General features: G+C 40.6%; 1 protein-coding gene across 2 annotated transcripts; it reads left to right on the top strand.

The window, feature by feature from the left end:
* The first annotated feature begins 1,752 nt into the window (after positions 1-1,752).
* Positions 1,753-15,656, top strand: LOC106631575 (C-type lectin domain family 5 member A-like). 2 transcript variants are annotated; one of them, XM_014285639.3, is made up of 7 exons: positions 1,753-1,984; positions 3,811-3,879; positions 4,924-5,013; positions 10,893-10,958; positions 11,865-12,007; positions 12,708-12,814; positions 13,516-15,656. In XM_014285639.3, exons 1-7 carry the CDS (start codon positions 1,768-1,770, stop codon positions 13,655-13,657), a joined length of 834 nt encoding a protein of 277 aa, XP_014141114.2. In that variant the 5' UTR covers positions 1,753-1,767; the 3' UTR covers positions 13,658-15,656. The 2 variants fall into 2 exon arrangements, with proteins under 2 accessions (XP_014141114.2, XP_055567857.1); XM_055711882.1 differs by lacking the exon at positions 4,924-5,013.
* Positions 15,657-15,730: the final 74 nt, after the last annotated feature.

The raw sequence follows: 15,730 nt of genomic DNA, 5'->3' as shown, positions 1-15,730 counted from the left end.
GGGATATTGCCCCTCAGCCTCCTTCCCCTCAAACTAGATGAACCCAATGTTCCTGGCCCCTCCTCACAGGACATGACTTCCAGCCCTTCCAACCAGCTATGTTGCCCTCCTCTGGATGCATTGAAGAGCCTTCACATCCTTCTTAAATTGTGGGGCCCTGGGCTGGTTTTGGCTGGGGTAGAGTTAATTTTCTTCATAGCAGCTAGTATGAGGCTGCGTTTTGGATTTGTGCTGAAAACAGTGTTGCTAACACAGGGATGTTTTAGTTATGGCTGAGCTGTGCTTGTACAGAGCCGAGGGCTTTTCTGCTTCTCACCCCACCCCAGCAGCGACCAGGCTGGGTGTGCACAAGGAGCTGGGAGGGGACACAGATGGGACAGTTGACCCCAACTGGCCAAAGGGATACCCCATACCACAGGATGTCATGCTCAGCATATAAAGCTGGAGGAAGGAGGAGGTACGGGGGGACATTCAGAGTGATGGCATTTATCTTCCCACATAATCGTTACTGGTGATGGAGCCTGGCTTTCCTGGAGATGGCTGAACACTTGCATGCCCACGGGAAGGGGTGCATGAATTCCTTAGTTTGCTTTGCTTGCGTGTGTGGCTTTTGCTTTACCTATTAAACTGTCTTGACTTCTACCCACAAGTTTTCTCGCTTTTACCTTTCCCATTCTCTCCAGCATTCCCTCCTGGGATGAGTGAGTGGAGCTGTGGTGATTAGTGGCCAGCTGGGGTTAAACCAGGACAGGTCCTGAATGGCACACAGCGCTCAAGGGGAGGCTGACCTGGATAGTAACCTCTCTTGATCAGCTGGTTATGTTGTGTTTGACGTACCTCAAGATGTGGTTTGCCCCCTTGACTGCCAAGACATGCTGCTGACTTACGCTGAGCCTGCCGTCAACCAGCAGACCAGTCTGGGTGATCAGGCTTCTCCTGGCAGGTTACACCTGCTGTCAGTGCAAAAACTAAATCCGGCATTTTGAATTAGTAAATGCTGCTATGAGCTAGCATATTTCCTCCAACAATGATTCACAGCACAATATCCACATAGCTTCCGCCTCCTGCTCTATGAAAGCATTAGTCATGCAGGAATTGAAAACCTAGAAAGCCTAGGGCTTGTCTTGTTTAGACTAACCTATTCGAGTTGTTGCTTTTGCATATTAGGCGCCCCTCACCCTTCCCAAAACAGGCCGAACCAATCTCACTTTATGAATCCCCATTTGCCATCAGAAGTTACTCACAGAGGGGAAGAACATGTTTCTGAGCTGCTCAAAACCCATGTTCCTCAGGACACAGCAAGTCAGCTTGGTTCTGGTTTAGAAGAGCTGCAGACACACCAGCAAGCCCCGAGGTGTGGCAGGGTCCTGTGTCAGCAGCGTTGAGTGCACTTCTGTATGGATCAGAGGCAAATGTATCATGATTTCACACACCTGCTTTTGAAAGCCCTGCCTTCTGGACTCCACAGGGATGCTCCCCGTGATGTGCTGTGGGTCCACCCTGAAAGCTTCGCTCTGCTTCCTGGGGCTGATTTCCAAATGTCTGTACTCTTCTTCTTTCCATTGCATTTAAAAAATCTGGTCTTTTCGAAGTACAAAGGGCTGGGGGAGGGGGACAGGAGAGGGGCAGGGTGTCAAGATTTTGAAACTCAAAATACTACTGACGCTAGAAAAACCTCCTGACAAAGGTGACTACATCAAGGTTACACCCTTGCACTTAACACACTACTATAAAAAAAACAATCAGCATTAGGCTTCCCTTCTCACTATGGGTTTGTATAAGACCGAAAGAGGAAAGAACTTTCTGCTGAAGGTTAGAGGGGAAGGAGCTCTGTGTCATCGTCAGTCCAGAGTAGATTTTAAAAACAGCAGTGAGAGAAAGACAGGAGAAGGGGGAGCAAGAATGTCAGAAAATCTCCTTTACGCTGACTTGAATTTGACTGAACCAACCAGGCCCAGTCTATATAAGGTCACTGACGTCCAAGGTGAGTCGATTGATCTCCACTGAGCTTTCTTTGTATTCTTCAGCCTCTGTCACATGTATTTGAAAGATCACCGAAGCCCTGAAGAGGAAAATGAAATGTGAGGGGCAGTGCTGTGAAAAATGCGCAGATGGGGTGTTCATGTAGGTTTTTTACCAAGAAAAGGGGATTGTTATAAGGTCTACTTTTCATTCGATAAGGTGCAAGTGTGAGGGAGAGTTTCTTCTGTAAAATTAAGGGTAGTTTCTATCAATTTAGGAGATCATTCCACACCTGAACATCAACTGGTCCTGAACCAGTCATGTTCTCGTGTAGCAGACTGATGCCTGCAGCAAACCAACCAGGAGATCCAGTGCCTGACGTTTCTGTTGTTTGAAGCAGTCTCATGCGTAGCCCGTTTGTGTTTGCTGAGCGTAGTAGGCATTGCTTTGGGTTTTCTTCCTACTGGCTTGTATAGTCTGTACAAACTACCTATTTAAGAAATTAAGCATAAAATGTTTCATGGACAGTTTTAGTTTGATTTAGTATAAATGACTGCAAAATTCTAAAGTAAAATTTCCTTTCTTTAATGGACTGAGAATCATTGCATAAACTTTTGCGCTGGTATTGCTACATCACTTAAAATTGCATCATAAAATAACAGACTTCATACACTTTGTCTCTGTATTTCATATTCTTTTTTCTTCCCTTTCTTTTTAACCTTACTACCTCTTCAACAGAAACAGTAATTTCTATTTCTTTGCATCCTATTCTTGTCTTTTGCATAAAGTGTGATCCCTGGGCATCTATTTTCAGAAGGCTGGAGTTTCTAATGCCCCAAGAAACATTGTTTCTATCACCTCTTTTGACAGATTACTTCATGGCTAAATTGACAGGCACCCACAACAGATGTCAACTGATTAAAGGTTCCATTTTCCTTCTAATTTAATCCATGTACTCCAGCTTGCAGGTTTTAGTTTTAATAATATTCCTACATTCCTCTATTTGTGCCTTTCTGGAAAACCCCTATCAACTCTTCTATATGTTCACTTAATTTATGCACAGTATTTCCCATTGATTACACATATCTTACAGAAAAGAGCTCACTGACTTCTGTCTTGGTTTTTTTCCTTGAGTTTGCTATTTTCTCTTTGATAGTGGATTCCCTAGATTAAATGCAGTGTTCACAAAGGAATGAAATTAATTCCATAAGCCAGAAGAATGCACTTAAACTCATAGAAGACATTAACTCTGTATGGTGGTAAAAACAAAGGGGCTCAGTGCTGTGTATCAGGATGACTTTGAATGTTTTATAAAACTGCAACATCGTATTTCTTACTTTCTACCCCTTTTTTATGTGTCCTTGCCCTTCCTTTCTTCCCCGCGTTTTCTTCCATGTTCATTTGTATTTATTATCTCCAGATGTTAGAATAGTTTTCAGTTTTCTCATCATGTTATCATTAGCTAGTAACTTCTTCAAATTTAGCATGATCTGCAGTTTTCAGGATTGCTTTGATGTTGCAGCCTTTCTCTGCACTGACATATGGATATGGACTGAATAAATCAAACAACTTTACACATTTCTCATCATTTTTGTTTAGGTTTAAAATGCATATGCCCATGCCCATGCCTCCTCTGTTATTCTCTGCACTGAAGAGAAACAAGGTCTGTTTCTGCCTACAGCAAGTCCTTTAAGGTGTGAATGCGATGGAAAAAAATATTATTTGGACATGGTTAAACACTGTAACATAAATCAGTTGCTGTCATGTATTTAGCATTTCAGTCATTTTTGTTCCATTTAAGTTGTTTCTCAGCTTTCTCTGTTCTCTGTTATTTTTGTCTGGTTTTAGGTTCTACATATGCAGAAGTGAAAGTGCAATCCCTAGACACGAATGCTGTAGCTAGCTACACATCATCTGGTGAGTTTTCAGCTGTCTGCTTAAACTGATATGAATTTAAACAATGAGAGCACAGAAGACCGTTCCTTATTACCCAAAAATGCAGTGATATAAAACTGCAGGAAGAGCGATGATACAGTTCTCAGCTTCATAGCCAGTGCAGGGGGCCGTTGGCATGTTGCATTATATACAGCTAAAACACTTTGGCTTCACTGGTATAGGAACACAAGGATATTTTGGGCCAGATCATCAAACCACCTATCCCAGCCTCCTGTCTCCAAGTGCAGGCATAAGTGAACAAGTAGAGATGAATAAAAAGAGGGTAGGCATGTACGATACCTTCCCATAATGCTCCATGTGTATGCATCTACACAGGGACTTACTGAGACAAATGTGTTTCTATTCATGTATCCTCAGTGGATTTCTCTTCTACAAAGTTGCCCAACCTCCCTTTGGTTCTACACACAGCACACACCCTTCCCTGAACCTTTTCCTATATGCTTTTTGAAATAGGGGTAGTAGAACTGAATGCATCATTGAAGGTAGAAGGGAATCATGGATATAGAAAACCACGTGGCAGAAAAAAATCCATTATTTTTGTTCATTTTCCTTCTGAATAATTCCTAACATAGAGTCTTCATTCCAGGAGATATTCAAAACCTGACTGTGCATGGTCCTGGACAACCTGCTTTAGCTGACACTGCTTGAGCGGGGGAGTTGGACAAAGTGATCTGAAAAGGTTGCTTCCATCCTAAATGATTCTGTGACTGTATGGTCAGAACAGCAGACCAAAGTTTGCAGATGTCCTCTAGAACTTTTTTAAATTTTTAGTTTTAATTCACATTAGATCCGTTACTTTCTAGTCCCTGGGTACAAAGATAGCTTTAAGAATGGGATTACAAAACAGCATTAGTAACCCAGCTATCTCACACTTAATGTCTCTTAAAATTTGACAGTATATCCATTTTTTCATTTGGGCCATATGTCTTCCAGTTCTTGAATGAAGATGAAGTGTTCCTTTTCCAGCTGTTCCCCTAATCTTTATTTTTTTCCACCTATCTGTAGGTAAAAGACGTTGCTCCAGAACATGTGTTGCTGTATTGGTTGCTGTGGTAATCCTCCTACTGGTCTTAGTGGTGTGTCTGGTGCTCATTTGTAAGTACTGCTGAAAATGTAATAACTGCAATTAATTTGTGACTCTCACCCACCCACTGAGACCTAAGTCATGACATCCCAACCCAGTAACAACAGAAAGCTAGTTTGTAGGCACAGGACAGGAGTTTTCAGCCAACCATGGGTGTAAGAGGAAATCCATAAAAGAGTCAAATGGCCTGAAAGTTTAAAATTCCAAAAGAAAAAAAAAAAAAGGCCAAAACCAATTAAAAAACTGAGTGTTCAAATAATAAATAATTCATTAGACAAATATTTTGAAGAAACAAGACAAGATTAGATAATGCTACTATGATTGCTATGCACGAGAATATTCCAAGGTGATGATTTTGTATCATGTCACCAAGATGTCTATAACACCAAAACTTATATTCATATATTTTTCAAATAAATATGCAAAAAAAGCTCATTTGAAAGACGTAGCTAAGACACAACTTAAAGGAATTTGTTTGCACATTACTCAGACAAAAGCCTGGTACTAGGCTTCTCTGCATATATATCACTGAGTTCATAACAGTCTTTGAACTACATTAAAAGGTATTTTTTTAGAAAGAAAGCATTCTTATCTCCATTAGACTAAAACAGATTTTATTAGAGCCGTGTGGTACTTCCCCTCGAATATTTTCAAGGTATCATTTTTAAATTTTGGATGTGGTTGCTTGTTTCTTTTCATCCTCTGACAGCTGAACAAGCTTAAGAGGTTTCCACAATCGATCACTCTCAAGTCCCAGAGTTTGCCAGCTATGCAGAGATGCACATGGAGAAACTCTTTGTGAAAACAGACCAAAACCTTTGATCCACAGAACTTAAAAAATAGGGTTGTGGGAAGTAATTGATGGTATTTTTCAAGGCAAAGAGTAAAGGACAGATGTCTGATAGTCCTCTGACCTTTATAAAATGTAAAATACCACAGGAAGGGTAAAATTAAGAAAAGAAAACCAAAAAACCCAGAACAACACAACATAACAAGGTGAAATTACCAGCATTTAATAGAGCAGGAGTCAAATGAGGAGTCATAGACTTTGATTCAGGTCTGGCTTCAGTTATTGTTATTTTGTTGGGTTCAGTACTGCCTCAGTGAACTGAAAATATACTCCTAAGAAACTTGAGATCTAGATCAAACTTGAGAAACTCAATCAAATTAATTTATTATTTCAATAGCGTACAGTTCTCACTTGTACTCAAAATGAAAACTTTTACCATTTTGACTGTTTTATTTCTAAGTTTTAATTTTACATGTGTTTTCCATACAATCTTGTTTTGCCAAATAAACCATTGCTGACAAACAGCTTGTTTAAATGAACTAAAGTGTCACCTTTCGATATCACTCCATCATACAAGAGCTCAGCAGGCCAGAAGGCATTTTCCATTTCTGTTCATAAAAATGACAACAATTTTACTCAGTGGAACCTGATCAGAAATGTTTAAGATTTTTATAGTAGTGTTATTTTCTTTTTTCTTGAGAGAAAATTTATCGTTAGTAATTGAAAAATTGGCCCTGCAGTTCATGAGATCCTCTTCCAAGAACAGGCAGGTCTGACTTTGTTTCAAATGCTCCTTCATATGAATTTTTCTCTTTTCTTAAACCAGGAGCTGATATCCAGCCTCAAGATACCACATATAAATGCATATATGCATGAAAAACATAAAATTTCAAACTGATTTTTCTGTTTTATTTTTTCTTGTTGCTCTAGGGATTCAGTAAAAGGCAAAGAAAGCCTTGATGTTCCAAATTAGCATACGACTTAAGCACAAGAAAATTCAGTGTTAAGTTGCTCCAGTTAGTAAATAACACATTACTGCTTTGTTAGGTTTCAGGGCCTTTGAAACATTTTCAGTAATGCTGCTGTCTGAATCTCTCAGACAGATTTCAGACTTCAAGGCGGCAATATTCCAGGAGAAAATATTGACCTACCATTTATGTCTTGCAAATTATTTCCATCCAGTAGGAGAATCAGTAGAATGGTGTTTATTTTTGTAATGCATATCTATCAGTATGCATTAATTTCTAATTTTTCACAGATATAAATACTTTTAAGTGATGTTAGGTAGTTTTAGTACCAGTATTTGGTACTATTATATACTAAGGACTGCAGGGTATCTTTACAAGCAGTACTTCAAGCTTCTACCCACAGGCTCAGGCTATATGCAAAACTTCTTCAGCTTCTAAAATTAAATGGTTCTGTTGTTCCTCCATATCATGTTTTTGAGAACTTCCTGAAGACTAAAATCATTTCTCTCTCTTCCAGACTTGCGGTTGCTTCTTGAACTTCTCGGTCTTCAGCTTTAACTTCATAATTTCCACTATGATTATCTGTTTTAATATTCTATAAAATATAATGCAGACTTTATAATGAGTATCTCTGCATACAGCTTTGGATGTAATTCTATACACCAGAGCTTTAAGAACGTTTGTATTCCAACGTTCAGACATACATCTTGGTTGGTTGGTTGTGGGGTTTTTTTATAATGACATCTAAGACTCATATTCTCTTACACAAGTGTATTGGAAGCTAATCCCTAAAAGGAACAGGGTAAATAATATAGTCTCTGCAAAATTAGACATTTATTGATCAGCTTTGATCTTTGAATTGTAAATGTAAAAACTGTGATATACATTGCCAGCATCTGATTTTAGGTGCTACAGTGCAACTTTTTTTCTCACAGTTCCAAAAGTCTGGTTCTTGTCTGCTGTCAGGAAAGAAATGTAGATCAGTAGGACTTCCTAGGCACTGTGGTTTCAAAGTCTGTAGTGGCTTTTACAATTCATACTTCAGCAATTTGTAAAAGGGCAGTTTGACAGCTGTTTTGCACCAGGAGATGCCAGCTCATTACGATCCCAGCAAAACAAAAAAGGCAATCATGCAGGCTCTGTGAGGTATTATTTAAAATATTATTTATTAGAGCTAATGCTATAAAGAAAGAAAGAACAGTATAGAAAAATCCTAGGTCCCTTCAGGTGCTGGAAACCCTGTGCAAAATTACAAAACAGAGGAACTGGGCCCAGTAACTGTTTTCTGGGAAAGCAAGTATTACCAATCATGTCCCAAAACAATACCGTTATTTCATACTTACTTCCTTTCATCACTCACTGTCTGGGTCTAGGCTTACAGAAGGAACTGATTAATCCTTTGTATTAAAACTGGGATACATTTATATCACTGCTCACTTTGGAGTCTGGTGGTCCCTGAAATCCTTCTGGATATTTTTGGCATTAGGTTTCTGAAACCTTGATGGCTTATAGATAAAACTGAAACAAGATATGTGCAGAGAAGCGATACGTTGTATAAGACAAGCATATATTTGTCAATTATTTCAATGTCAAATATTGCACTGAATCATTTAATAGCATAATTGAGGGGATATTTCAGCCATTAGGGGTATTTGTAGTTACCAGCCAAAAAAAAATAATTTCTGTATTCTCTTTATGATCGTCATAGGGCTAAAAGTTGCTTCATTTTGACTATGAAGACTGTGAGATGGAGTTGGTAGAAAAAGTCCCCACGTTAGAGGCTGGTCAGTTTTGTTTCTTACAACAGGCAAAAGCGTGCCTAGTGAAATGTATTCCCTTTCCTGAAAACCTTTGTTTTGCCAGTATTCTTTGTTTCTTGAGGAAATAATTAACTTCTGCAGCATTCTCTGAAAACTGAGCAAGGTATTCAATCAGGGCACAAATGCTCCTCAGGATTTTTGTCAATAACAATTTGGCTACAGAAAACATACTGGAAGAAGATATGCTAAATTTATGATAAATTAACCTATTTTCACCAGAGATGGGTACAAGGCAAAAATGGATTCTCTGTAACAGGTGCTCATCTCTCAAACAATAGTTACCTCTTGTCAGCATAGTTATGACTATACTCTGGTGGGCTGAATGCCTTCCAAGGTGTCATTCCTACTGAACTACAGGGCCTTGCACCTGTAAGGATGCATAAGTACTCAGGAAATGGTTCTACGCCAAGGAAAGTAAGAGCTCATGATTGTCACTTTCCTCATTGATAGTTACAGTTTGGATGCTTTGGGTTAGTAATCCATCCTTTCACTACCAGTTTTCAATGTCTACAACAGGTTAGGTGTCACCTAATCTAACTGCCGCTCCACTTCTTTTACCTCATCTTATTTTTGAGTTTGCTTCTTGTAAACAAAGCTCTTCCTTTAGTGTTCTGCTTCTATTATCATTTGCCTTTAGTATGAAGCCTTCAGCAATGTCAGTTCTTTCATGCTCCATGCCATTCTGGTATGAGTTTCTTAGATCTTTCTTTCATTCAATCTTTTTTCTCATTTTGTATATTTCTTAAAAGGAATTTATCAATTTGGGTTTCAAGTATAAGAATTCTACCCCTACAATTTTTACTTTAATGTTAATTTACTGTTACTATTCATCCCTTCATTGTTAAATTCCAAATAACCTCAAAAATGTCTCCTTAAACTTTGTTATAGACAATTTAGTAACTCTTACTCAGTTGAACTAATAATAGTCACGGCATGGGCAATTGTGTCTTTAAAGCTGAGGCTTCCTAAGCAGAGAAGCTGGGAGAATATCAAGATTTTATTACTGCTACACAGAGACAGTTGGAACAACTTAATCCTCCTTTTGCCTGTTAACTGTGAGTGATCCCTGAACTCCCTATTTTCAACAGGATCAACTGATAAAACCAAAGCCCTGAGATGACACGAAAAATACATAAAAAACACATGAGCTTCTCTAGTAAACTAAGCATAAATTTAATTCATCTGAGGCCTCAGCTACTCTTCACCTTCTCAAAACTCTTTTTTTCCTTTTTCTCTGTGATAAATTCATGCAGTCTGGCTTGTCATCAGATAATAAATGCAAATTTGTAAGCCTCCTTCCACAGTCACTTTTTCTGGGAGTCTGAAGCCTCCTGTGGAGCACAAATCCCTCACAACCACTGTGTCAGAAGAGGAAAATCAAGGCTATTTCAGCCTGGCTATCTGCTTCAGTCTTATGAGGAGCAGCTGAGGGAGCTGGGGTTGTTCAGCCTGGAGAGGAGAAGGCTGAGGGGGGACCTTATCGCTCTCTACAACTACCTGAAGGGAGGCTGCAGGCAGGTGGGGGTTGGTCTCTTCTCCCAGATAACAAGCGACAGGACAAGAAAAAACAGCCTCAAGTTGCACCAGGGGAGGTTTAGATTGGATATTAGGAAAAAAAAATCACTGAAAGGGTGGTCAAGCATTGGAACAGGTTGCCCAGGGATGTGGTGGAATCGCCATCCCTGGAGGTGTTTAAGAAACATGTAGATGTGGTGCTTAGTGACATGGTTTAGTGGTGGACTTGGCAGTTCTGGCTTAACAGTTGGACTCGATGATTTTAAAGGTCTTTTTCAACATAAATGAATCTATGATTCTATGATTCTATAAGTTAAAACCTAAAGTGAACACTGTTGTCTTATTTTGGTCTGGGACTGTTGGACTAGCTTCCAGCTGAGGCACAGGTGTGTTCTGCCTGAATACATCACCCCCGTTGTTTGGGTTGTAGAAGCAGACCGTGACCGCAGCTCCAGCCTGTGTGGGAGCATGCTTATCCAAGGACAGACTGGCTCGAGCACTGAGCTCTTCAAAATGGCTCTTATTTCTTATTGCTGTAGTTAAATGTATGCTGTACACCACACTTACCACCACTCTGAAAATGTGTGGAACATTTTTTGTTAAGTTTCAGATTTAGGCTATTTGGAAAACTTCTCCGTAGTATGGTACTACATTTGGTTTTTTTTTTTTCAATGGAGAGGCAAAAAGGTGAGGAGCAGAGTTTCTGTGTGGGGTGACAGTGGAGGTCTAGGAGAGCTCTGACAGTGTGTGGCAAAATGGTCAGCCATCCAAAGCAGAAATTGTATTCTTATTTCCAGACTATCCAACTGTGAGCAGCCCACATAACTCAAAATTATCCTCCGCCACCGCTGGAGAGGCACTAGGTAGGTAACTCTCTGTCATTCAAAAGACATTTTCCAGAAGCCTGTTACATTGCCTTTTGGGGATGGGGGGTGGAGTAACTAGATTTTGCTCAGAAGGAAAAAAAAAAACCAAACCAAAAAAATAAAAAATCTGACATCTCAGGAATAAATAGCTTTACCCTGAACACTCATAGGAGGAGCTCTCAAAGCCAGAGACATTTCACATACTCATCTTCTTTAAAAGTAGTGCTTGGTCAGCCCTGCCTTACAGTTTCAGAGGGAAGAACTCTCTCATGCTGGTGCAGAGGAGCCTGTGGCGGTGTGAACAGACATGAATATAACAAGCCCTTTGGTATCACGGCATTGTAGTGAGTGTGACGGATCAATGTGCATGTGCTGCTTTCCAAATACCCCTCCGTTCTCAGCATTTTAACCAAATGTAATTCCCTTTTGCTGTTTAGGAGCTGCTGAATAACCGACTAAACTGTATCGCACAGTCCCTGTCTCCCTGACTCATGTCATCCTCCCCAGTTCCCATTCTCTGTTCCACCCAGCACCCTGCCTGGCAATGGAGAGAAACGTTCTTTCTCTCAGTAGCATCACTACTGCCACATTGGGTAGCAGGCAAATAAGACTTTTGAAAACTGAATGCTTTTTGTCTTGAGTTTCTCTTCATCATCTGAGCAAAGATTCAAAAAGCTGGATAACATTATCTGTGATTCTACTTCTCTGACTCATGCCTGGTGACTCTTGGGCTGATATTAGCTACAGAGACTGGCAGGGAACCTGGTGGTCTGGTGAAAATTATAAGCAGGACCACACAGGTACTTTTCTGGTTGTAACTTACTCTCTTAACTTTCTTTTGTAATGGGATCCTTTTGTTAGTGGGAACATGGATTTTTCCACATCTGTTCTTTCCTCATGCAGGCTGCCCCCACCCCTGGGAAAAAAATGGGAAAAAATGCTACTTCTTTTCTCAGGAGTTGAAAAAAAATGATTGGAATGCCTCCCGTAAAGAATGTACTGACATGGGTTCAGACCTGGTGATCATTGAGAACAAGGAAGAACTGGTGAGATCTAAATTCATGGGGCTGCTTCTTGGGTGGCTTGACCTGTATGCCAAAAGGCTGATGGGTTACACTTGTGTCTTCTCATGTTACATGTCTTTGGGTGTCTATAATCTACCTCTAGCCATATACACCAAGCACCTCTGTATGGTAGCAAACACCTTCACAGGAAGATGCATCTTGGTGGTTGAAGTCTTATATCTGGAAGCTTCTCTCCCCAAGCATGCTCCCATGGGAAGAAGAAAACTCTGCCTAGCTGACTTATAGTTTAAAGAGATTTAGCATGCAAACCAAGACCAAGCAAGTCAAACAGACACTCATTTGTGAGAGCTATTGCTTTGACAAAAACTGAAAAGGCTTTCCCATCACAATCAGAAAAGAAAAGTGTCTCCAGGTATCAAGTCACACCTGGCTAACTACAATGTATAGCTTTAATGGTGCTCCATTAAATGTATAATTAAACATTAAAAAATATTAATTAATAATTAATAAATTAATTAAATGTACCATTAAATGTATAGCATTTAATTTATATTCTATTCCTACTGAGACTCAGGAAGAGAGAGGAGATTAAATGAAAATGGAAAAATTCAGCTTCTGAAGCTGTGGAAAGAGATGCACATTGTACTTTCTATGTTGGCTTTCTGCGTGGCTCTGGTGAAGGAAATGTAATTTTAACATATTATCATGGTTTCCTTTCTAGGATTATCTTGCTTCACAATCAACAGGTCACTACTACTTGCTTGGTCTCAAACGCAGTAAGAACGAGAAGTGGAAGTGGATTAACGATGTGGAACATAGCAAAGACATGTAAGCTTATTCTGGCAAGTCACTGTGCTGCAACGTCCGGAAATAGTGGGGAAAAAACCCAAACCAATAGAGCCAGCAACAGGGCATACGAGCAAGGTCAGGGACTGCAATTTCTAGCAACCTTATTCCTTGAGATTCAGATGCTTCAGCACATCCCTGTGACAAGTCAAAGGGAGCTTGTAAGTCACATGGGAACACAGGCGTGTCACATCAGGATGGCAAGGGAGGACACCGCTGTGGTTCTGGTGGGGAAGGAGGAATCTGACCAGATGGAGTTCAGTGGGGAAGGGAAGGATATACCAGGCAGGAACAAGGGAGAGTGTGATGGTGTCAGCACCATGGAATGGAGGCTACCAAAGAAGAGGAAGGTCTCTGGATGGGAAAGCATAGCCTATATGCTTCTGTTGAGGTCTAGGGAAGCCAATTAAAAGGGGGGGGGGGGGGGGGAGACTCCAACAAGGCCACTGTTGAAAAGTTTAGTATGAAAAGCAATAGAGACCACCAAAGGCTGAAAAAGAGAGTGATGACGATGGCTCAACTGGACAGCAAATGGTCAAATAAACAACACTAATTCCACTGACATTAATGAAGCTTAGCAGCAAGGCCAGGTGCCGCTTTGCCTTTCGTGGACGTGATACTGACTGCATTGCATTCAGCTAGGTGAGGAATGAAACTAAATCCAACTTTCTTTCCCTGTTCAGGTTTAATATAGGAGGAGACGTAAATTATTGCTGCGCTGTCATTGGGCATGGCAAAGTAGAAACTGCATCTTGCTATGGATCCTCAACAACACAAAATATGTGTGAAAAAGCTGCAAATATTACAGAAAGGCAGGAGAAGTAAAAACAAGAGGTCCAGGCAAGAATGTCACCCCCAGCTTCCTGTAGGAATGACAGATATGATTTGTCTTATTTATCTTTAGCTGTCTAGTCAAAGGGACTCCTGCAGGCTCCCTCTGGACACCTTGCCAAGGTTAGCACATCCTTTCCCAAGATGGGTGTCTGAGACAGAATGGATCCCCCTCTAAAAGAGCCTGGATTTTCACACGTTAAGAGTCTGGATGACTTACTCATACCAGATAACTGACTTTCAGGCAGCCACTGCTAGGTGATACAAGTCCAGTCTTGGTGATAGATGTGATCAAAACCAGATCCTATGTCTCATAGATACATGAATATATACCCATATGTTCAAATCTCTGTGCACAAGGAGACATTTCAAAGCCTTGCCATGCACTGGGCATCCCTGCAGCCACAGTGAAGGTTAACACATATTTATATTTTGTAGAAATATAAATAGAAAACTGTAGAAAATTGCAATCGCTCTCATTGCCATGTGTCATAGATAGGATTAACAGGACAAAGTAAAATGTGTGTGTGTATAAATCTTACTGTGTAAAAGATTGTCTCTGTTAAAAAATCACACTGAACACCAGACTCTGGAGGGCTAAAATGTAATTGACCAAAAGGGAAATAGTCCTACACCACAGCTCTGTGCATGAAGTCACCACTAGTCCTGTGCAGGTCAGGGAAAATATATTAGATTTAGACTTGGCCCTCCTGGGGAAGGGCACAGTATAAAAAGCAATAGAGACCACCAAAGGCTGAAAAAGAGAGTGATAACGATGGCTCAACTGGACAGCAAATGGTCAAATAAAAACCACAGTTACCTGTGAAGAAGCTGGTGAGAAGTATGAGAGCGACCTACAGAGAATGACAACCAGCAGACTGTGTTTCTTGGACAACGATCAAAGAAGAAAATCATGCATGAAGATTTTCGTCTCCAGAAAAGTTAGAACTAACACCAGAAACAGGTGGCACTGGTAGAGCAGAGATGTGACCTGCAAACAGTGTATACTACCAAAGCTCTTCCAATGTGTTTCAGCAACTCTTGGGACCTGGGGGCTTTGTGACTCTGAGGATTATCATTCTTACCATCTCCTCTGAGGCAGAATAATTCCTACTTAAAATGGTGCCAGTCATGGCTCTCTCCTTCATCTGCAGGATGGAGAAAGCTCTGTGGATTTCTTGATGAAGTGACAGTGATGACATGCTTTCTCATTCGGGAAAAAATGAAAGTTTTTGCTTACTCAAACATCTTATACTCAAAATGTTGTGGCCAAGGGAAGAGAAAATGGAACCATATGGGAAAAATTCTCTCATTCTGACTTGAAAGCACATTTTTATGTCCCTCAAACAAGCAATACTCCCCACTGGCTCATTCGTCAAGACTTGAAACATATTTGTAGTTCCCTCACTGACTTTTAATCACCAAGAACAAGGGAAGAATGTGTAGTTGTAAGAGGATAACGGCAGTGGCTGAAATCAGAATATAAACTGTTACTTCAGAAAGAAGCTGTGCTGGAGGGGCTGGCTATCTGTTCATACTCAGTTTGCTGGAGGGGGTGAGAGAGTGCTCTATATGTTGTTATGGAGCACTGCCCTTTTATTTTCATATTCCAGCTGCTGCCCAGTGATCAGGTGTCCCCTACTGAAGGTGAGGGGCAGGGAAATGTCTCTTCCCTCAGAGCCGCTGGACCTAGGGGGAGTTTGGAGTCTTCAGCAAGCAGCGGATCCAAGCAGCTGGGCATCAGAGATGACAGCAAAGGGGAAGCTGCCCTAGGGCCACTGTGGAACTACATGAAGTCCATCAAACCCAGAAAGCCACAGAAAGTCACAGGGCTCAAGAGCACACACTGCTTACAAGGAAATCCCTAACAAGGGAGGAAGTTCGACTGAAAGTGGTTTATTTACTCTGTCTCTGTGCTTTCTTTGTTGATAAAGTTATCTTTTTCTGGTTTTGTTATCTTAGTTTTTAAATAAACCTTAAGTTTACAGTTTGAGATTCCTTGATTATCTTTTGGCATGCCCACTGCAAGGAAGGGGTGTAACATTCCACACTGATTTGGTCAGGGTC

The sequence above is a fragment of the Falco cherrug genome, chromosome 5 (assembly GCF_023634085.1).
Source record: "Falco cherrug isolate bFalChe1 chromosome 5, bFalChe1.pri, whole genome shotgun sequence".
In the NCBI taxonomy this organism is placed as follows: Eukaryota; Metazoa; Chordata; class Aves; order Falconiformes; family Falconidae; genus Falco; species Falco cherrug.
This window is presented reverse-complemented; position numbering and strand designations above follow the sequence as displayed.

Coding starts and splice junctions, on each gene's coding strand:
- LOC106631575 (XM_014285639.3), top strand. CDS start 1,768: ATGGGTTTGTATAAGACCGAAAGAGGAAAGAACTTTCTGCTGAAGGTT. Junction 5,014..10,892: donor GGTGTGTCTGGTGCTCATTT/GTAAGTACTGCT, acceptor TCTTATTTCCAG/ACTATCCAACTGTGAGCAGC. Junction 12,008..12,707: donor TTGAGAACAAGGAAGAACTG/GTGAGATCTAAA, acceptor TTTCCTTTCTAG/GATTATCTTGCTTCACAATC.